This window comes from Phalacrocorax carbo, chromosome Z (genome assembly GCF_963921805.1).
Source record: "Phalacrocorax carbo chromosome Z, bPhaCar2.1, whole genome shotgun sequence".
Taxonomy (NCBI): Eukaryota; Metazoa; Chordata; class Aves; order Suliformes; family Phalacrocoracidae; genus Phalacrocorax; species Phalacrocorax carbo.
Window position 1 is genome coordinate 80966673 of NC_087548.1, and position 22675 is coordinate 80989347.

Here is a 22675-nt window from a genome sequence, read left to right on the forward strand (position 1 = left end):
CTGTGCGCAGGACACTGCCCCCGGACAGAAATGTTGGTATTCGCAGAGGAAGCCTTATGAGCAACAGCACCAACACGTGGGGCGGGGTAGGGAATAAAATGCTAGGGAAGATTACAAGAATATTTACAGGTTGTGCATACAACCGGACTAAAAGCCCTACACAACTCACTACAATGCCGCTTGAGTCACTAACAAATTGAAGCACTTTACCAAATTCGTAGCTCTTCAACAATTTTCAATCACTCTAAAATACTCATGCTCCAAGCTGTAAAGTCTTTCTTAACCACTACAGATGTATAAAAGGCACATCACCAAAATGACGGTAATCAACGCCTTCAATCTCAGGTGTGAAATTGTGCTGTATTTTTCCCTTGTCATTTTTGTTATTCACCAAGTCTTATGCGACGTTGGCTAAGCTATCAATTTTTTTTTTAAATATCCATCCCATACACAAAAAAAAAAAAAATGAAGGGACTGAACAGACTCCAGAGATTTGCCTTTGGTAGTAGAAGTGTTCTATGGTCAGAAGAAGATACACACTTGAAGCACACTGCTCTGGGTACTGAAAATATGTTAAAAAATATGTTAAGCTTATCTTTTTTCCCCCCCCCCCGTAACTTACACCACAGAGCAGAGAGCAGTATTGAATTGTCTTGGTCTGATATTTATAATTAGGGAGTTCTGTGAATAATGGATATCTCAGTTTAGCCACTAAACCAAAAGAATTAGTGTATAGGAGGAGAAATTTCAGAGTAACTCAGAAGAACATGAAAATATATTCAACCTCAATTTAAAAAAAAAATCAATTACAAAAATCCAAAACTTAAATAAGGATGGGAACAGCATAGTTCAATTTCTGCTCTGAAAAAAGAAAATTAAAATAATAAGAAAACACAAGGTTTGCCAAAATTATTCACAAAATTCACAAATATTTTAGTCCCCTGGACAGAATGGTCTTTTGGCTTTTGTTTTTTATTAAAACACTACTTGCTTTCACGCTGCTCACTGCCAAAGTCTAAACATATGTCAACAAGTATATGCATTTCTGCATACACTGTTACTGCAAAAATCCTCGTCTCCACCCCTGAGAACAGCCTTGAAGAGGGACGTCCTGTTGAAGCTTACTATAATGCAGCAACAGAGCGTGGTGTATTAGCAACCTTGCTCTTAAAAGATGTGAAACAGAGGTGGCTGCAAGGGAGAAGGGAGAAGCCTTGCCAGACTGGAAGAAGCAACTTTTTTTTTAATTTATTTTTATTTTTTTTTCCTTCCTCTCTCCTCCTCTGCCATGGCCAACTAAAGTAATCAGATAAACTAGGTCAGCACAAACGAACAAGGTGAGCCAGCTGCAAACTAGACGGGCAAAGCAGCAATGACTAAGATAGCTGGGAGGGCATATGCACCAGAGTTCAAATCTCTGGGGAACAGCTTCATGCAGCTCTAATCAATTTTCAAATGTGCTTGCTCTTGGTTTTTATAAGTGAGTTTAAAACCAGTATTTCACACTAATTTTGGAACTCTATTTTGCATCAAATGACACAAACTAGTCACTAAATTGCAAAAACTTCAATTAAAGTTTTTTTTCCCCTTTTCAGACTAATAAAACTCCATCCCTTTTGATTTTGTAGGGACTAAGTAAGCATCAGTGCCCAGATTCCCTTACAAACCTTCCACATACATACTGTGTAAAATGCCTACATACATTTATCAGTGAAATACAGGTTAACAGGAAACTGCTGTCAAAACATGTTAATTCTCTCAAAGTACCAGAAAAAGCACAGGTTGAAGCAGGGCCAGAATGGGAATCCTGTGGAAGACTGCATCAAAAAAAGAAAATACAGGTAAAATTATGCAAATAATATTCCTCAGGGATCTCAACAGTCTGAAGCCAGCCCTGTGAAGGGGAACCACACATGCTGCAGGAATTACAACTGAAATAACTCTCATGTGAACGCGGTAGATCTTGTACCGTGACCCCATCTCTGCTCGGGACGTCAGAGGGGAACCTGCTGCATCCTGGATTGCTCCTCACCCTCGAGGCAACATCCAGCCCTCACCTGAGGGGTGACTTTTCATGGGGAAAAATAAAGGGGAATTCAGCTGTAGGTTGCACTGGGCCCAACGCTGCTATATTCAAGCCCAGTATCAATTTGCTTCTGCTTAGCCAGTTAGATATATGCCCAAGTTTAAAAGTCACCGGTACAGCAAAACAAGACCAGGGCCTCCGTACAGATTCAAGACCTCACCTTGAGGTAGACAGGCTCGAACACTTTGCCCTGTAAAACTCCCTCTCCATGTTTCCAACCACACAGTGGTCTAATATTTACCCACTAAACGAACTATTTACATTGCTAATCCAGATTCATTGCAATTTTGTTTGTTCAGCAGCGGAAACTTAATTTTAAAACCCTTTTAATTAAATGACCTGCTAGAAGTATATTAAAGTGATTTCATTATTTTAAAATTTCCTAAAGGAAAGAGGTCATTTGCATAGTGATCATTTTTCACATGCACCAGCAGTGGCCATTTTTCAGCATTGAGCTTCTACCCCTCCCTTCCTCCCTTGCATTTAATTTTACACCAGGTAGCAGAGAGGCTGAAGAGACCCTGTAACCATGAAATCCAGGCAAGTCATCTCAAAACAGGGTTTAAAACAGAGTGTGAGAGTTAATATTACATAATTCCACAGCTTTGGCTTTTTTTTTTTTTGCCTTCATTGCGTGAAACCACATAAGGTCCTCAAAACTAAGTATGCCATGGAAAGGCGGGAACTTTTGGAGAGAAGACCTGTGCAAAGCCTCACAGAGGACAGGGAGACAAGTCCCATACAGGTGGGAAGCATATTGGCCCAAGTCAAGTGTTTGGGCAAGATTTTCTCGTGTCCTAAGGACTTTTCTCATGCCAAAGTCTTTGCATTTAAAACAGGACACTAAAGTTATGGTTGCAGATACTTTCAGCAGGTGAGTTTAAGCCACCTTCCTCATCCTCTTCACTTCACCAGTAACTTACCCTCAACACACTTGTATTCTTCAGTCTCTGATTTTCTTATAACCAAAATATGCTTCTTCAATGTTGCTTCTAAAACCTGGTATTTTCACACTGATGCTGCCACCTGGCACTTTTATTTGAGTACAGAACAATGAAAACATCAGTAAACAAATATGTTTGTCTCTACCAGTTGCACTTTCATCTACAACAGAACAGGCTTTGACACACAGAAGCACCTGCAGACAAAATTTCTTTCAGTATTTTGACAATTTTATTTTTTATTAAGTATATGAAACATTTGTATTTGAAAAGCCTAGCACAGTCATTTTCTCAGATATAATATCCCTCTCCCAGCAATGAGCTCGCAAAAAATAAACCCTTTATACTTTTATGCAGTTGAATCAAAGGAAACAGAAGATGGAAGTAAAAACAGAATTGCAGAGACTAAATAAAATCTGAAGAAATACATTTTATATATGCAGCACATGCCCTTCAAAACTTATTTCGCAGTATTTCAGAGTGATGTTAACATAACCTAATTTTTTTGTTAAAAAGCAGAAATACTACTAAATCCACTTAAGCGAGTAAGCCAACTTTCAGGGCCCTTCTTCCTGCCCTGCTGAAGAGCTGTTCTGTTTAACATAGGTCTGCATCAGAGACATCAACAGCTGACTTTGGGCATATTTATTTCTATTTAATGCCTTCCACAGAAGGTTACTTCCTTCTTTGCTACAGCTCTGCAACGGAGACAAAATGCCTACAAGTGTTTTGCGTTGACTGGGAAATTAAGAGAACACAGACGGAAAGCATCATATTAATCAAAATCTGCTAAAAATAAAGACCATCCTGCTGAAAGCAACTATAAATTCTGTAATAAGAAAACTTTTTTGTGAGTTCAGAGTAACTTTGTTTTGTACAGATGCAAACGTCAGGAACTTGTGGAGCTGAGAGAGGCTGGAGGTTTTCATGAAAGGCAGCAAAGCTGGACTTTAACTGCTTTCCCCCTAGGATAAATTTATGCTGTGGGGTTACTTAAGTATGTTTCAACTCTTGCAACAACTCATTCTATAAAACACGTAAGAAAAGTGAGTTCTCCAGTAAGAATAAAGAGAGATGATAAACAACAGTACTATGGAAGGAGGAGAGGAGCCAGAGCAAGAAAGCTGGATTTCTTTCACAACCAAACTCACAAGAAAAACAGCCAAACAGCAGCACACAAATAAAAGGAAGAATTAAAAAAAAAAAAATCTACGATAGAGAGACAGACAGTGACAGAAAGCTAAAAATATCTAAGGGACAATGGAAAGAAGAAGGAAAATAAATAGCTACCTATTACTTAATGGGGAAATTAAACAAATAAGCTGCTCGAATGCTCCTGTTTTGTGTATTTTTCACAATGGCAGGCCAGAATACAGAAAGAAGACACTACTGAATATTAAGAAAAGTTAGATATATTTAATCAGGAGTGCTTGAGGAAGGTCACTGGAGTATTTACTGCATGGCCCAAAAATGTCACCACACGGTTATTGACCAGCCCCAAAAAGGTCATGGAGGGCAACAAGTTTCATGGGGCTGAAGACAGGGAAATACGACATCCACTTACAGAAAGTGTGGGGTAACTGGGGTTATTAAACCACCCAAACTAACTTCAACACCCAGACAAAAACCCCAGATTCCTAATCAATTTGTAAACTCTGAGAGGGCGAAGCGATAAGGAAAGCTAACACAGGCCTCCCAAGGACAGATCATGTCAAACCCATCTAATTTCCTTCTTTCACACAACTGGCCTGACGAGAAAGGGGAAAGTAAGAGATGCTATCTGTCTTGCCTTTATTAAGGTCTTTGAGGCAATCCAGCAGGAAATTTTCATAAGCCAGCTAGAATAGATGGATTAAGAGTATGAAGCACGTACATGTCAGTTATGACACAACACAGAAGAACTAATATGAGCATTTCACTGTTAGACAGGACATGTGTGATGGGGACGGTGTTTGTATACAAAAACACATACATGTAAACCTAGGTAATGCGTGTGTGTGCACATTCCTATGAGAACAATATGCTTCAATATTTCCCTTAGCATCCTGGGGGTTGGACTAGATGACCTTTAAAGGTCCCTTCCAACCCAAACTATTCTAAGATTCTACTATTGTATGGCCTTAGTATGTTTGCCTAGAAAACACATAATAAATCTAACAGACCCAAGGTACAATTGCTCTGAATTTAAAGTAACTTTAATACATTGGAGGAATGGTCTAAAATATTAAAAAAAAAGAAACACAAAGGGCCAAGAACTACACTTGATTAAAAAAAAAGTTTACACGCAAAAACAGTAAATACTTGTCTTGCAACAGTACTACATAAAATAATTTGGGAATTATCAAATATCCAGGTAAGAACCAGTGTTGCAAAATTGTTGCAAAAAAAGAGGCAGAGTTAATTGTAAAATACATTAATAGGGCTGTCTTAACGCTTGGGAGGCGATCATCTGTGAGGGTTGAAGGAACTGGGCTTGCAGTCAAGGGCCGGAGGAAAAAAGACCAGGAGCACATTAGCAGTCTGAACAAGTCATAACTGGCTCAGCCTGTAACTACAGATAGGTGGGGGAATGCCCGCGCCTGGTGTCGCTCTCTGTGGGCGAGGGGGAGACAGGAGTATGGGATGCAGAGAGATGGATGGGAAGCGTGTGCCCAGGCTGGCCGAGGGTGAAACCCCAGGTGGGGACGCGGCCAGCACCTGCGGAGGCTGCTCCGCTGAAAACACCCCTCAGCTAAAAACTGTGCTCTAGAGAGCAGACTCCGCAGTGAAAACTAGGATAGGAAAGAAAAAACAGTATCTGTGATTAAGAAGTTTAACAGAATATAGATGCTGCTAAGGGAGAGAGTCTCCAATCCAGCTTATGAAGACTTTGAGAACAGAAACCTCTGAATTCCTACTGAAACATCCTAAACAAACTGCAACAGCTTGCTTGAACTACCACCATCAGGCATCTCTTTCTCAAAGAAGGTTCTGATGAGAAGATGGAGTTGCAGGGGAAGGATATGTCTCCAAAGTAGAGTTTCTTGACAGTAGTACAAAAGTCTCAATAACAAACCACCAAAAATTGAATAATATTGATAATAATACACAGAGGAGAAGAACAAAATGGTTCTTACCTCTAGGCATTTAAGAGAAGTGGAACCTGAAATTGCCAGCTCAGACTTGAAGCCAGTGAGTGCAACAGCAACCCTGCTCCTGCCAACAACTTCTGCTGCTTGCAGAGCCAAATCTTGAACTAAAATCTGAGTGCCAGTTCTTGATCTCTCATCAAGATGCTTACCTAAGGAACTCATCTGCTCTATTTTCAGCTGAGAAGTAACAACCATAGAATTGTAGCATCAGAACTAGAAGTTCAAGTGCTGAAGACTTACTATTCTAACTTTGTAAGAGTGATACTCTGACTCCACTCTTGCCATGGAGTTCAATTTGGCATCTTTTAGAAAAATAATTTCCAGAGAAAGTTTCATTTTCTAAGATATCATTATGCCTCTAGAAAGACAGAATACAGCACTTACATTTCCTTACTTTATATTTAATTTCCAAATTTACACTACCTTTTTTCTAGATATGAGCAAAACAATTTTAAAATCTTTCACCACTTAGAACCTTTCAAAGGCATTAAAACCTATCCAATATAAATGGCTACACATAGCCTGGGCTAAAGAAATTAAGATTGTACACTTCCTCCTAGTCATGCGGCAATCAGCCACAGCAGTGCCAATCCAGAAGCTCCAAAACTGGAATCTTTAGAATAAAACTGAATTAAACAGTGGTTTAGCTTTTTTGTCCCGATTCTTTTACTTTTTGTTGATTGTCCTTGTATTGAGAGCAGTAACTTGCCCACCCACCACAGCTTATAGAGAGGATGGTTGACGACAACCCAGTGCAGAATTCGCCACTTCAGTTTGTAAAGCAGTTAGTGACTCTGTTAAAACCACATTTTCTGCTACTATAATTTATCTAGTGTCAGGTTCCAGACTCTGGTTCCTGTTCTGTCTTCCTGTAAGATTAGAGTCCTTCTCTATGCAGTTTTTGTTCCACATTAAGGTACTTTAACATCTGAATCTTCCCTTGATAGTCTGCAAAGTTCATTTTACTTTTCTCATAAAAAGTCATTTTTCTAGTCCTTAAACCCTCCACAGCTTTCCCAGGTTTTCACAGGAAAAACAACAACGCATATCACCTCACCCTGCAGTTTTATGGCATTGGTCCTGCTCGTCCTGCACTACAGAAGGTAATCTCCAACTCACCCCTTTTGCTTTTTAACCTGAGTCGGTCACTCCCCAACTCCCAGATGGTTTTTGGGCAGCGTACATCAAACTGCCAAATCACCACATTGTAGTTCCCTGCGGCCAGCAAATCCCTGTCCAGACCCAACGGCTTCCTGTGTCTTTCATTCTGTAAACTGCAGCCCGAATTCCTTGATAAATGACTCTGCCATGCCCCCACACGCTCCCTTCCCCACTTCTCTGAGCTTGTGCTGCCTGGCAGATGACAGCAACGGCTCAATCCCAATCCGTGAACGAGAAGGCAGGGGAACTGGCAATCTGGACAAGACACATATTTGGACTGAAGGCTTTATATTTTACTGTTCGAATCAGGCTGATACCAAAAACAGAGTAGGAGTGGAATAGCACGTGCTCATGGAAGGAAGAAAACTGGATTTCAGGACCAAACTTGCAGGTATGCCCTATTCCCAGTATAACCCACAAGAATGGGAAGCAACTGGGTATCTGTGATCCTGAAAGATCAGATACATCTAGCTCCAACTAAAAGCCTGTATTCTTTTCATTTCTGACCTACACACAACTGCTTCACATTACACATCTGTAAAAATGAGCATTTCAGGAAATCACACAAGTTCTGTATTGACTGAAAAATTGATTCCAAATCTGACAGGTGGGAAGAACATGGGCATGGGTTGGTCACCCAGAATCACTGAAAGTAGCTTGTGAATCTTGTAACTCAGAGAAGGATGCTTTCTTTCCCTTTCAGTTTTCAATAGAGACAGAATTACAAAGCAGCCCCAAACTGAGAAGCTGCCTTTCCCCCAGACCCATCAGGGCTGCAAACGGGAAAGCAAAACAGTAAACCTCAAACTGTATTTCAGAGACCTCTTTAAACACTCAGATACTGTTAGAAGCAGAAAATACCCCAGGATTGACTCCTGAGCAAGTATAACAAATCACTTTCTATTTTTTAATGTAGATTTAGAGGGAAACAATATTCCTCTGTAAGAGTGATCTCCCAGTCTGTGCTGCATCCCTTTTGCAGTCCTCCAGTTAATATCCTGTCTACTAAGCAGGCAAGCAAATAATTCTGTTGTATCTTCTTTGAAGATTCTTCATAAAACCTGAATCAAGCCAGTAACATCTATATTCTCTCAGCCCTGCCCAGACCGGCTAGCACGGGACAGGCACCAAACACCTGCCCTCTTGGCTGGAGAACGCTTCCAGGCCTTCCCTACACAGAACATACTCTGCTAAAATCAACGTTGCCAAAAGCTGGATGGTCCCTAGGCTATTGCACTGAATCACACATGCTTGTGCTTTACAGCAGAGATCAGCTTTGCTGGTTTTCCTGGCTGAACACCTTTTAAATCAGTGGAGCTTTCGAGCAGGAACCTGACGGGTTCAGAAGCAAGACTTCATATAACCCTTGAAATAAATGGCTCGCTCCAGGAACATGCTGTCAAAGCTTTCACAGGAGTTTCTTGCTGCAGAGCGGATGAACGCGAAGAGCTGGAAGAGCAGAGCACGCACCTTTGTGGCAGTCAAGGCTGTGGCTAGCAGAGGGATGGATGATTTTTCCAGGGCGCTGCTCAGCTGTCTGAGCTCTGCAGCACGTGAACACTTCACAGGTGGAAAAGATACTGCAGAGCGAACAACCCAAGTAAGCCGATTGTGTTCAGTATGGCTCCAGCCAAAGTCCTGCTGAAGGTTAAATAAACACAACAAACGTTGTGGGACGCAGAAACCTAGCCTAGAAAATATCTTGAGGAACACCTACACTGTGTCAGCACCCACTGATCAACTTGCAGTAGCAAACTAGCATCAACACATTATCCGAAGGAGAAGTATGGACCTTAACGACTGTTGGGAAGAACATGCCAGGCTAGACACCCATTCTACCACAAAGTCTTGGGGATTGTAGAGTCCCACGGCAGTCTCAAGCTTCAGGCTGCACGAAGAAAGCAGAAGGCTGAGGTGGCTTCTGAGACACAAACACATCTCCCACCATAGCTCGTTACCTTCCTCCCAACCGTGACTTTAAACTCACACTATCATCCGAGACAGGTTGATCGCTTTCCGAGGGGGTCCCACAGCTCAAACGCCTTGTACACTTTCAAATCCCCACCCCGAAAGCCAAGACTGGCTCTCCCTAGGGACTGTGGGGCATTTTTGTTCTCTGCAACAGGGCTGTCCTTTATAACTGAAGGAGTCTTTGGTACCACTTTGGTTGTAGGTTAAAGAAGGCTGCTTTCTCAAGGATTTATTTTTTTTCACTCCTGCAGAACTGCCTGGGCAGCTTTGGCATCGTTCACCAGTACGTGCTGGAAACATGGAAAGAAAATCCATGCATAACCAAATCTGATATTCCAAAAATCAAATTAAAAAAGACCCCAAAGGTTATAGGTTACTACTTTAAGTATATTCATTCTTAGTACTGTTGGGATGAAACAAAGACCACAGTTGTTTTTAAACACGTGTTTTAAACACATTAAGACAGGAATTACAACACCTTTTAAAGTGGTTTCCTATGAGGAAGGGTGACGGTCAAGAAGGTGATAAATCCTGTGAGTGAACTGGGACACTCAGAATTTCCACCACAAACCATGGTGTACAGCCAATCTTTCTCCCAGGAAGTTAAACTGTTACCAAATTTTAATTCTGAAACACTCAGAAATTAAAAAATTTATATTGAATCTGTAAGTGGTTCTTTGTGGGTAAACAGGTGTTAATGTGCCTAAGATATTGTCTGCATTTATACTAGAAAATTGTTTATTCTGCTGCACCCCAAACAAGGAGGGGAATAAACAGCCTGCTCAATTATTTGTAAAAAAGAAACTATTTGGGCTAGCACAGAAAGTAGGAAAATGTCTGGTTACCACACGTTCTTTGGCAAACCTGGGTATTTTGCACAAGTTGATAACAAGTGGGATGTATCATACAAAATGGGAAAAAAAAAATCACACTGATAGACAATGAACATTTATTGAACTTTGGCTTTAGAAATTGTCCTATTTTAGATAAGTGAAAGACTATATAAAATAATGGAAGGGTTTTTTCAACCTAGACTAAGTTCTGTAAAACAGTCTATCCTTTTACCATGCACAAACGCAAGGCATGCAGAGTACATGTAGGGATACTAAAATACTATGTGAGCATCACTGCAGTAGACATTAAATGTCTAACACGGATCAACGCTTTACAAAGGCAAGCAGGTTGATGGGGCACTTGATATACAGCAGATATCACAGTTTCTCTTAGATTTGCTGTGGCATTACCATTAGCAACTAATAGATATAAGTTTAATTTAAATAATGTGTGCATTATAAAAACAAAGTGAAATTATACATTTCAAGGGGAGGAATGGGGAGTAAGAAAGTATAACCTTATTTTGCAAAATTTACTTGTGTTAAAGGAATTCAGATATTTAGGCAACAAATTCTTAGTATTTTCACATCAACAAAATGCTGCCTGATACACGGTAACATTAAGCAAGACACAACCAGCTTCTTAAATGCTCTACAGTAAAAGAAAGCAATGTAATTTCTTACACATAGTGTAAGGACATCTTTAGTAAGCTTACTGGAGCAAGTTTTCCCCGACAGTGTACTATATACAGTACAGATTGCTACAGCCACTTTTTAGAGCTAAAAGCTCAAAATGCTTTTATAAGCCTTCCTCAGAGGACGGCTTCCTTTGGTAGATTTGAATCAGCAACACCATCTCAACTTACAAGCACTTCACATTTAGAGCACGTAATGAACTCAAGAGTGGGCACCTGCTGTTTCCCCGCTTTCCCATTTCCCTGCTCAACCCAACCAGGCAGGTTTCACCTTCAGCTCATGCTGGTCTCACAGGTGAGGAAGGAATTAGAAGGTAAGGGTGGTTTTGCTATTCGATACCCTAACAGCATCCTGCAAATCTGGTACAAGGTGTAGCTCGTGCCTGTTTTGACCCGCTTTGCTCAGTGCCAGCCAGCCACGCTACAACCCAGCTCTTCCATACTCTCCGTGCCCCAGACCTATGCGGATGTGGTGAACTCCGGTGCGGTCTCTGAGCTCATACAGAACCACTTACCTCGCCGGGGTCACCCCTGTGCCTACGCAATCGGGGCATAAGTTACACCCAGGGTGCCACTGCAAAACTTTGTTGAAGTCAAACCCTTCAGAATTGCTGAGGTTCTTTCCCTCAGTCATAAAAAAAAACAAAACTGAATGCATAGGTGGCAGTGGGGTGTTGCGTTACCAGGCAGGCAGTGGGCAAAGCTATTAGATGATTGTTAAAGCAATACGAATGGAAAAGATTTCTTCAAAATCTTATTTGCCTCCAAAGTATAAAAGCTCATAAACACACACAGACATTCTACATACTAAAACTGTAAGGGAACAATAATTTTACAGCAAACCCCATTTTTAGGGCTAGCATTCTTTGCAATACCTTTCCAGAAGTTAACCTTCTATTATGTAGCAAAATAACTACAAACGTACACAGAACCAATTTAAAGCACGTCTTGTACAGACCACTCATGTTTAGGCACTTTAGTCCACAGGGTACAAAAAGAATGAAATGTTACTGTAGGTTGCTTATTATTTGTAGTAATTGCACCTAAGTATTATCCCCACTGGCTTAAAAAAAAAAAGAAAGCCAACAAATGCCCACAAAACCCAAACCTGAAATAGAGCAACTCCCCAGCTTCTCCAACACGTGCTGTGCTCCCCTGTTCACTGAGCCCTTATCTCTAAAGCATAAAGCAAACGAGACTGTTTTGAAACAGCAGGTGACGCAACACCAGCCAGGACAGGCCAATGTAATGCTACAGCCATCTGACATCATCTACACTGTGAAGCATGACGGTCTTAAAACTTCTAAAGCTGTAACTGTACAAATCATTATTTTAGGAGTAATTCAGTGGTAAGAGGAAGCTGGAATTTACATAACTAACATCAGAGTCTTTCCCATTTGGCAAATACTGAAATGACAAGAGGGAAGTCTTTTGATCTCAGGTTTGGTCTAGAATAGGCCATATTACAAGCTTTTAACTTAAAAAGACAAAAAAGACTATTAACAGAACAACCGGGAATGTATGTGTGATCCCAGCAACAAAGCGATATATTTAAAGTAAAATATTTACAACTTGGAGGATGTTCCCCGTGCAACTTTTAACAAGTCTATCATATGAGAAATTTTAGGCTTAAATTATTTAATAGCATCTTTACATGAATATTGGCTCACATAAATGGGAAGACTGAAACATTAGACAAAGTTTCCCGCGATTGCTATTACACAGCATTTCCCCACGTGTATTATTCCTAGAAAACCTCACATACTAAAAGTGTGCAAGGTTGTTAACAACAGGACAAGGGAATAATTGAAGACAGGAAAAATAAAAACTGTTTGTTGGCACATCATGAGTATGAACTGTACTTATGAAAAAAAATTTTGGTGCATTTTTCTTCCTCCTAGGTTTTTATCAAAAATTCTATAAATATGCATTCTTGCAGCTCAGACATAGAAAGGAAGCAGAATTACAATGAACAGAGGAAACGAGAACAAGGTTGACTTTAAGCACAAGATATTTTAAGCCAGGTTTTAAAAAATACTCAGCAGCATCATAAAATAAATAGAAGTGGCCTACTCCTAAGGAGTTTATAAAAGGCTACTCTCAAAACCCTACCAAGGTGTGTGTTTTATAAATAGCAGAGTCATACGGATAGCATGTTGTTGAAAAAAATGCTGCAAATCCAAATAAGGATTCTTGACTGATGTGTCATCGCATATGGAAAAAGTTTGGTATTTACAGGTGGATTTCACACTTCAATATAAAACTGCATACTCATTAATACTTCAGCCTGGACATCAAGTTTGAAAAGTATTTGACTTCTAGTTGCAGGCACTGATATCAATTAAGAAAATTAAAAGATGATCCATGGTATCAGAATCAAAAATAATTTCCATTAAAAACGCCATTGAAATAAAAGTTATAAAAATACATATACACTGGCACGCAGTGTCCAGTGCAGCATTACTCTCCCGTCAGTCCACAGTGAGGGACCTGAAGAAAGTTAAGTGCAGCATATACAGATGTCAGTAAAAGCAGCCTTGAAATAATATCTTGGCCTCACGATCTCTCCCACAGAGGGAGACCTTTCAGCCTAGTATTGGGGGTGGAGATTAGACATGCCATCCACTCCAGTGCGCGCGCTGCCAAAGCCACGAAGCACGGCAGACCTTCCTAAAGGAGCTGCACCAAAAAAAAAAATATCACTTCGACACAGACTGACTACTCTGCATCAGCTTGCTTAACTAAATCAGCCACTTGGCTTCAATACTTGCTGCCTAGGCGCTCTTTAGGGTAAATATCAGCGAGGTTGAAATATTGCTTTTAGTTTACCATTTGGGATTTATGATTTAGGCTGCAGATGGTGAAAATAACAGTCTTATTTACACATAATGGTAAACGTTCACCTTTAATATTTGATATACGATATAAGTGACATGCTGTTGCCTTCCTCTATTAAGATTTTGCTCAGCTGTAACAAAGATTTCTTCAAGAGAGCACACAATTTTCTTTGGCCTCATTTTTATTCAACGTTTCCATTTTCACCACGCACTTAATTCTTCCATCTTAACTAAACCTTTCTGTAATGACAAAATGAACTGTGGGGTTAAGTCGAGAATTTTTGTGGCTAACAAGTAAATGCATAACTTGTGTCAAATGACAAAACATGAAGCATAGCATTTAAAAACTGTCCAAAATCGTTACTGGAGAAAAAAGCTAATGTTCAGAAGTAAAACAAAGGCCTTTGAAAATAACGAGGCATAAGGCCTTTTGCCTCATAGAGCCTTCCAATGGCTTTAAGATTAGATAATTTAAATTTTCTATGTGGTAAATCCAAGAGCTCCCATTACCATTTAGCTGTAGTTACTATGACAAAACACAAAACTTTCAATTGTTCCTTTGACGATAGTTGAAATTTCTGTACTTACTATTTTATACAGTAAGGTTATGCTACCTAATTGTTGATATATCTTGGTGTCATTTTTGTTTGTAAGCGAGTTTGCCTTTACAACCCAGGTAAGCACATATCTCTATTCACAGTTGCTCCCATACCTGCAACTCAAAGAAGGTGAAGAACTGCCACAGAAAATAATTTTCTAAAGCATGACCTTCTATACAAGGATGTTCTCTTGTTCTGATACTATCTGGTTTTCTGCCACTACTTTATCTGTTGATTCTTATGCAAGAGAAGTCTAGAAGAGGAAAAACTGTGTAGATAAGAATACCTCAAAAGCTAGCAAATCCTATAGCTTGAGAAAGTATGAAAAGAGGGCAAGTGCTGCCTGAGAAGATCACCTGCAAAATGGAAGAATCTGCTTGCTATAATCCATTCTCCTTTTCTAATCAACTTTTCTAAGCTCAGAAGTAGCCCAAGTGTTATGTTTGGACTTCCCTGAACTTGCTGGAAGACTTGGATTTATCACTACCTTCATACTTCGTCTAAAGGGACTTCTATAATAATAGAAGTGCAGTGTTTAAATGATCGTTCACAAGTTTGTTCGTATTTCAGCTGGAATTCAGTGTTATTTGAACTATTTAAAGGAACTAAAATAATTTAAACCAAACCAGGAAAAATCAAAATACAATGCCGGCCTAATTTATCCCAGTGAATACTGTGTAGGCCATGTAGAAAAAAAGCTGTGGATAGGAAAAAGGAGTCAAGCTAAGAAGTCACATTAGTGGAGTAAGAAACTGAACTGAGGAAGGAAGAAAGAAACATAGATTATTTCTCAAAGGTGCCTTTCCTTGTAAAATCTCTCAGAAATTAAGCAAGTAATGGGCAAAAAGCAAGACAAAATGTTTTAGAATCCTGAATAAAAACTATTAACCTCTCAGTCATGTTTTACCTGCTTTTTCATTTCTGGAAGATGCTTTGCCTGCCACCCTACCCCCCCAGCTGCTGATAAAGGTCTCCATAAAAAAAAAAAAAAAAAAATATGCATTTGCCAGCTCCTGTTTTAAAAGAACTTACTGAAGAAGTGGGCAGAAGCTCCTCTGAAGCTTACATAATATACATGTAAGCCAGGACTATCAGGGTTGGTACTTTCCTTTAGAAGTCACTTCCGAGCATATTGGGTAGCTATAGGAAGCATTGCTCACAACCACAGCAATATGCTCCCTCTAGTCTCACTCTCACCTCACATTTCAAAAGGCATTTATTGCTATATTTTAATATGCCTCCTAGATTCATGTTAGGATTAAACGGATGCAAAGAAAGCCCATCTCCCAGTCAGACCAGACTGCTGACCAGAAGGTCAACCATTCAGTTCTGCAGAACAATGAAACAGCAACAGCCAGAAACATTGATCTTAACATTAGCAACGTCCAGGTGCCTATTTTTCACAGTGATCAGCGTGACATCTGTAGAACAAGACAGAGCGAGCTCTTGCCAGAAGCTCTGCTACACACACAACCAATTACTTTTCCTGAATTAATATTATACAACTCCACTTTTACTTACATGCTTTCAGAATAAATGCCTAGGCCAACAGAAACTGTTACTTAACAGTAGTTTATTCCTATCCTTCAGACTGCAAGAGGTTACATCTCCTACACAGTGAGATTCTTCAGCCAAGTTCACCATCAGAATCAAACTGGACTATATTGTTTTATTTTTTCCTGAATAAAACATTAACATTGGATACCTAACTATAACTTAAAAGCTGGCCCTGTTAATAACGATACATCTCAAACTAACAGACAGTGGGTCCCGTATCACTGGACGTGTCACATTTTGTCATTCTATTAATCTGAAAGACATTTCCAATGAATGTTTCAAGATCTGAATATATGAAGTCAAATATTTTTCTTTAGGCCAGTTCGCACAGGTAAGCCTTTGTCCCCATTAGTTATGAAACGTCGGTGTGGAAAAAACAAAGCTTGCAGCACCAGTAGCACTGAAATACTATACTGCAACGAAACGGGCAGAGTCATGCAAGGTGTTCTCGAACATCCCAAATGCATGCGGTAGGTATTAGCTGGTGTACATAAATCTTTTCCTAGTATCAGCAAATGTAATTTAATAAACTAATAAATAACTTAAAAGGCATTCAACATGGTAAGACAGTTCATCACCAGCGTAAATTCTAGATTTTCTGCATTCATTGACACTTCATTTTCCTATATGGTAGGTTTGCTACGTATTAAATATTTAGTTAAGCTTTTCCATTTATAAATGCTTATTATATGCCAAAGCTGTACACAAATTCAGGAGAAAAAGAACAGTAACATAAAACCAGCTAGTATTAGTTAAAAAAAACCCACTGACCTCTGCAAAGTGTAATATTAACTTTTTAAAAAATGCTACTGCATATAAATCCCCATTCCTGTTTTGCAGTTACACAAAACATCTGAAAAATTGTCATCATTCTTTGTTTTGCAATGGTTTTATACTTGGAATCTACCTCTCCAGCTAAGCAAAACTTGTAAAGTTAATGCTTTGCTCCTCCTTACTATAGCTGTTTTATTACACAGAAAAATCATTTCTGAAGCCAAGAGATATTAGTTGATACTATACGGCCAAGTTAACACAGATTAGACTGGCAAAAGATGATGATCTGACAGAGCAGAAATTTCAAGATTAACAGTTTAAGTAGAATTTTTTTCTTCCAAAAGAGCATAAGTTCTTCAATATAGCTAAGTACCTTTGAAGGGGCACCAAAAACAAATAGCCCTTTCAACTGAACTTTTATTCCAAAAGTGATCTTGAAATTACTAGATACACATACATCCCTCTCCCACGGCCCTGTAAGATACATTCAGTAATTTAAAATAAAGTTTCCATACTTTATAACTTCATATATATTATATATTTAATATATAATATATATTTATATGTACATTACACAGATACATACACTCTCAGTCAGCAGGATTGAACTGTTTTGTTTTGAAATGTTTGATAGGTGTAACTAATCTACCCTTATTATTTTGTGAATTCAATGGAATTTAACTATTTCCTGAAAAGAAGAAATTTAAGAGATCCAAACAGAATTTGTGGATCAATATTAGCACCAATACAGATGGCCATTATGTCAAAATGACTGTAGGGACTGAAATAATATTTTTATAACTTTCCTCTTACTGAACAAGCATTCCTGCAAAGTATTTAGGCAGCAATACCTGTCAGGTCCATACATCTATTCCTACTAAACTTAAATTTTATACAACTTTCCTTACTGTAATATACAGTATCTCTTTTGTCCTGTTGGATTATTTCATTTTTCATGGAGAAAAGTGATCAACAGCTATCCAACAGAATTATTTTTTTTTAAAATCCCCTTTCTCCTTCCATTGTATGGCTCAGTTTCAAGATTTAATCGATAGGCAGCCACTATCACTATAACCAGTACCCTTCTAACATAGCTCAGTCACTGACTGTTGATGCTTAAAACACAAAGTTTTGAGGTTGGCTTGCTGTTTATGGAAACCAAGATACTCGGAGGTTGCACCTTTTCAGCACGCTCACCACCACCTGCCACAGAATAACATCAGTCAGTCCTGATACTAGAATCCAATTAGTAACCTACCATTTGGCTAACAAAAGTAACAAACCCAGTTGCAATTTTAAGCATTATAAGATTATTCACCCTGAGAACACAGAGGAAGTGTTTAAAAAAAATTCTGATATGTTTTCTCTTCATATATAGTTTTCTTCTTTTCTCTTCATCTCCTCGTGGGTACCTGGGTTTGTATCTGGTGTTTGACCTCCCACTTGTTCTGTCAGTTGACTTGTTCACGCCACAGTCAGGTACTGGTGATAGAAAAGCCCAAAAAGGCTTGTAGAAAAGAGGCAAGCAGCAATCCACCAGGTAAGGAAAGACAGGAGTCCCCGGAACAGGAGAGGAGTGAAAATATTCTTTAGGCTTCCCAAAGCCATTGTTATTTGTACGACAGTTACTTTCATCTTTCCATCAGCAGGTGGAGACTCAGAATAAACTGAGCTGGGAAGCGGACTGTTTTCTACTGGAGTGTCAGAATTCAGTTCCGGGTAGATACCCCAAGAATAATTACCTGTTAAAAAGAAAGGAGTAACAGATTTTTGTACAATTAAATTCAAGTACTGCTTATATATGTTTTTCACAGACAGAAAAAAGAAGTTTTTATAACTTATTGAACACTAACTATTCATCTACATGGCTTCCTGATCATACCAGTAAGCTGTTAGGGTAGCATCCATCTTACCTTTGTCATCCTAACATCTACATGTGATACCATTGCCTTGGGGCCCCATCAGTGCTGGGTATGATTCACATCACCAGATGTAGATGTCTACTCCAGAATGAGATGAATCACAGCCTAATAAAGCCTATCTCATTCCGTTGACATTTTGCAAAAAGAATGCCACGACTGCATGGCAGGCTGTGAAAGACACCTCTCACAAGGAAGTGAAAACAACCCAGAGTGACACAAGATCTCCCAATAATGAAATCAACCCCATATCTCACAGCTTCTGTTCAAAAAGCCTACCGAAGACTGAAGAGCTGAAAAAAGATTCCTTTAGCAGATGCTCATAAGGTTAAATCAACAGTGCTTTATACAGCTCACTTTTAAAATACTACTTAAAAGACATATTTCAACAGAATTAAACAGCTTAATTGGTTGTATTACACAATATCCCAGAAATAAATCAAACAAGTTAGCATATAATTGAAAGATGTCAAAAGCAGCAACAGAAGAGGACTGCTTAAAAGCCGCACATCAGTATGTTTTAAATTGCAGGAAATTACAATGTATTTCTGTATTGCAAATACTCATACAACCTAGTTTTCTTTAGTAACCTGAAAATATAAAAGCCCTGTGTAGAACAGAACACATTTTTGTTGATCCAATTTTGCCTACCTAGTGTTTTCAAGAGCAGAGTTGTGTGAAGGAGCATTACCAATGGTGCAACATACTGCAGTGCAATTACGCAAAGATAATAGAATACCCGAGCCACCTGGGAAAAACAGAACAGAGTAATTCATGAGTTCTGGCTTATCAAAGCAAACGTTTATGAACATGTCTAGGAAAAACAAGTATTTTATTTAAAAAACAGTACTTATGCATTTTAAAAGGTCTTTTAAAAGTTTTCTAGCACACGTTGGCATTATCTTCAAAATACCTAATGAAGAAATCTCTATAATGAACTCTAGTTTCAGGACATTTACAAATCCGAGAGGAAGTGCTGAAAGGAAATAATTAAAAGCATCAGCTCTGTTAAAACAGAATCAATTTTGCTTTTACAAACTGCATGTCATCATTCAAAGACTCCTATTTCAATACACCAGAATCAAAGCTAAGTATGTTTAGTTTTTCAAGTCCCCAGTGATACACAAACTAAATCCCATTTAAAAAAAGAACTAGTAGTCACAGTCGAAAGCAAGCCTCATAAAAAGGAAACCAAAGCTTGGTTAACATTGCAGTCCCTTTTCAAAAGCAAGGTATTTTTAAGATTTCCAAATGTGACACACCAATATTTTAAAAACAACGGCAAGATGATTTTTCATTAGTAGCTGATCAATGACAGCATTTAAATGGTCTTTATTTCAGGTACACATTATGGTTCATTGAAGTCCACTCAGATTTATCTCTCCCCCTGCTCCCAATCTGTTATATCTTTCCCAATATTGTTACATTACACATTTTATATAAGCTATTGACCTAAAAGACTAGACCAAATAAAGAAGGGAAAAAGTCATAAAATCAATAGCAAGAAAGCAATGAAATAAAGCTAACTGGATTTTAGAAAAGAACAGAACACAGGGTGGCAAAAAAGATGAGGGAAGACATGGCATTTTTGGAAATACCTCTAAAACCTCAAAGGGCTTTGTGATGAGCAAGCATCAAAAAACTAACATGAGAAGAAAAAGTAGTAAGACACTGACAGAAGAAAAAGCATGAGACAGAAAACCTGTAAGATAATTGATAGAATATGATAAAAAGAACAAATTAAGAAGTAATGATGACTATAAGATGATAGATAGGAAAGACTTTACTGGCAGAAGTTCCAGAAGAAGATAAAGCAGATGTGGCTGGTAAAACAAGGCAGGACTTCATTTACTGGCTATGGCCTTCTCAGAGGGAAGATATGGAGCTCCTGGATAAATGGATTTAGGAAACACCACATAGAGACGACATTATTGTTTTATAGACAGGATGAAAGCTCCCGGAACTAGTTACGCATTCACAGCAATCAGCACAGTTCTGTCCTAACCAGTTGCAGCTATCTGTATTTCCTAACCATTTTCTGAAGCAAAGGGCTAGCTACTTGCTTGTAAGTAACTATTGCATAGTCCGCTTACGACCTTCAGATACTCAGTGAACCCAAGGACAAGATTATAAGTAACAATGACAATCCTAAGAGAGGAATCTTTGTCTTATGGCACACTTCAGAATTCCTCCTGCAACACACCCCACCTCAGCAGGATCATCAGGCAGCACTATCATACAACACTAGAAATTTAAGTTTATTTTGCAGGAAGCACCATTCTACACCAAGTTTACGAATTTCCACCCCCTCAGTTTGTTGACAGTATGTTTTATTACTTTTCTTAAAAAAAAAAAAAAAAACACAAAAAAACCAAAATCAAAGATATCTTTCTTTTGCCACCATAACAAGATGGGCAGACAGTTTTTTAACTAGGCTAGCACACTTGCAAGTGGTCTGACAGAAGTAAATATGTCTTATTTTATCCCAAAATATAACCACCTTGTCTTAAATTTTGCCTCAATTTAAAAATCACAGTTGGGATTAGGCAACAGTATTTTACCCTTCTATCTAAATTCAACTTCCCCCCCCCGTTGTAACTACAGGTCACCACTCACCCTGTGCACTCCCCAAGATCTATTCATGCTGAACACACACATCATATTTGTACATATTTGTAAAGAACAATTCATGAAGGGATCTTCTACAACAACTTCCAAATCACTTAAGACAAGCCATCTGCATAATATGGATGATACATCTCCGCATATTTTGGTTTGCGGAATTTCTCTGTAATGGTGCTATTTTTATAGGATATGTTGTTTAGGAAGCTTCATTCAGATTTCAGCTGTGGTGCCAGAGGAGACATAATCAACTAGGGAAAAAGAGTATTTGTACAGACAGAGAACTCCAAACATGTAACCTCAGTGCCACCATACTTACCATTTTCTGTAAATCGACCATATTTATTCTGCCAGCTTCCTTTTTCATCTGATCCACGCTTTTCTGGGCTAAATTCAGATAGGCCTGTAAATGGTGACGCATCATAGCCAACCGTAAAGCACACAGCAGGATTATAATCCACAACCTCATGGTGTCAAATGTATCTTCTGACATTCTGCAGATAAAAAAATAGGGTAATACTGTTTTGCAAAGGTCACCTACTGCTACAGAGTTATTTGTTTGCATCACGTGTAAAGAAATCTTGAAGCATATTGCCAAAAATGCTTAACACAATCTACAGTTATGAAGTTCACGTGTAAGTAATATTCACTTTTGCGCTCCGCTTCTCTCTCTATTGCTACTGCTTAGTAGCCCTACTACAGCATTAGATCCAAATCAGTATCCATTTGTCTGTAAACAAAAACAGCTCTTAAATGCTTAAATTCTGAGTAATGAAGACAGGACACTAAAATCAAGCTTGCTCAGAAAATTACAGGTTAGCAAATGTGTACTTCAGTTGCCTTAGATAAAATGAGGCTTGTGCTACGACAGGCTAAGATAAAATGAGGAACAAAATGGAAGCACAAAATATGTTTATTTGCAATGTTTTATATAATAGTTCAGTGGTCACATGTTCACCTTAGAAGCCCGCCTTAGACCTAGAAAGCAATAAAAGTGTCAGCCAACCATATCTGTTTCGAGTCTATTTAAATACTACTATTCTGAATTATCTAGACTAATAGTGACAATAACAATTACCTGTGCTACTTGTACAACAGTTATTTCAGACACCACCTCTTCCTGAAAATTCTTTCCCTTTTAATGTTTTAAATATTTTAGCTATTAATTCTACATACACTTCATCCACACATATCTTAAGACAAATTGCTCAGGTCAGTTCTCTTGCCAAGGTATCTCGACTGTCCTCAGTGACACCAGTCCTCTCCCACACCAACATGTAGGACACAAGGTTCCAGAAGGTGGCAGTGAGGCAGTATTCCACCCTTAGGAAGAACAACCCATCACTGCCAAGGAGACGCCAGAAGATAACGGCTGTCTGTGAATGACCTCCTCAACATTCAACACTATGCAACTAATTCTTGTTCTTCCAAAATAACAGAAGCTCAGCTGCAACTTTGACAGCAGACACTATTGAATTTTAAGTCTTTCACGTTTTTGTGACTGTCACAGGGCACTAGACTTATGATTTTGTTCTGAATACCCCAGAAA

The 22675-nt window shown here is 38.8% G+C and overlaps 1 protein-coding gene across 5 annotated transcripts in view; it reads right to left on the reverse strand.

The window, feature by feature from the left end:
* Positions 1–3236: 3236 nt before the first annotated feature.
* Positions 3237–22675, reverse strand: part of TMEM161B (transmembrane protein 161B) — a 55628-nt gene continuing 36189 nt past the window's right edge. For 4 of the 5 annotated variants that reach the window (XM_064439325.1, XM_064439327.1, XM_064439324.1 and 1 more), the window contains 3 exons: positions 21446–21620; positions 19156–19252; positions 3237–18327 (listed from right to left, as the gene is read on the reverse strand). In XM_064439325.1, coding sequence (XP_064295395.1) covers positions 18050–18327; positions 19156–19252; positions 21446–21620 — 550 coding nt within the window. In that variant the 3' untranslated portion in view covers positions 3237–18049. The remainder of the gene's footprint in view (positions 18328–19155; positions 19253–21445; positions 21621–22675) is intronic. The other variant, XR_010370733.1, reaches the window with a different exon arrangement.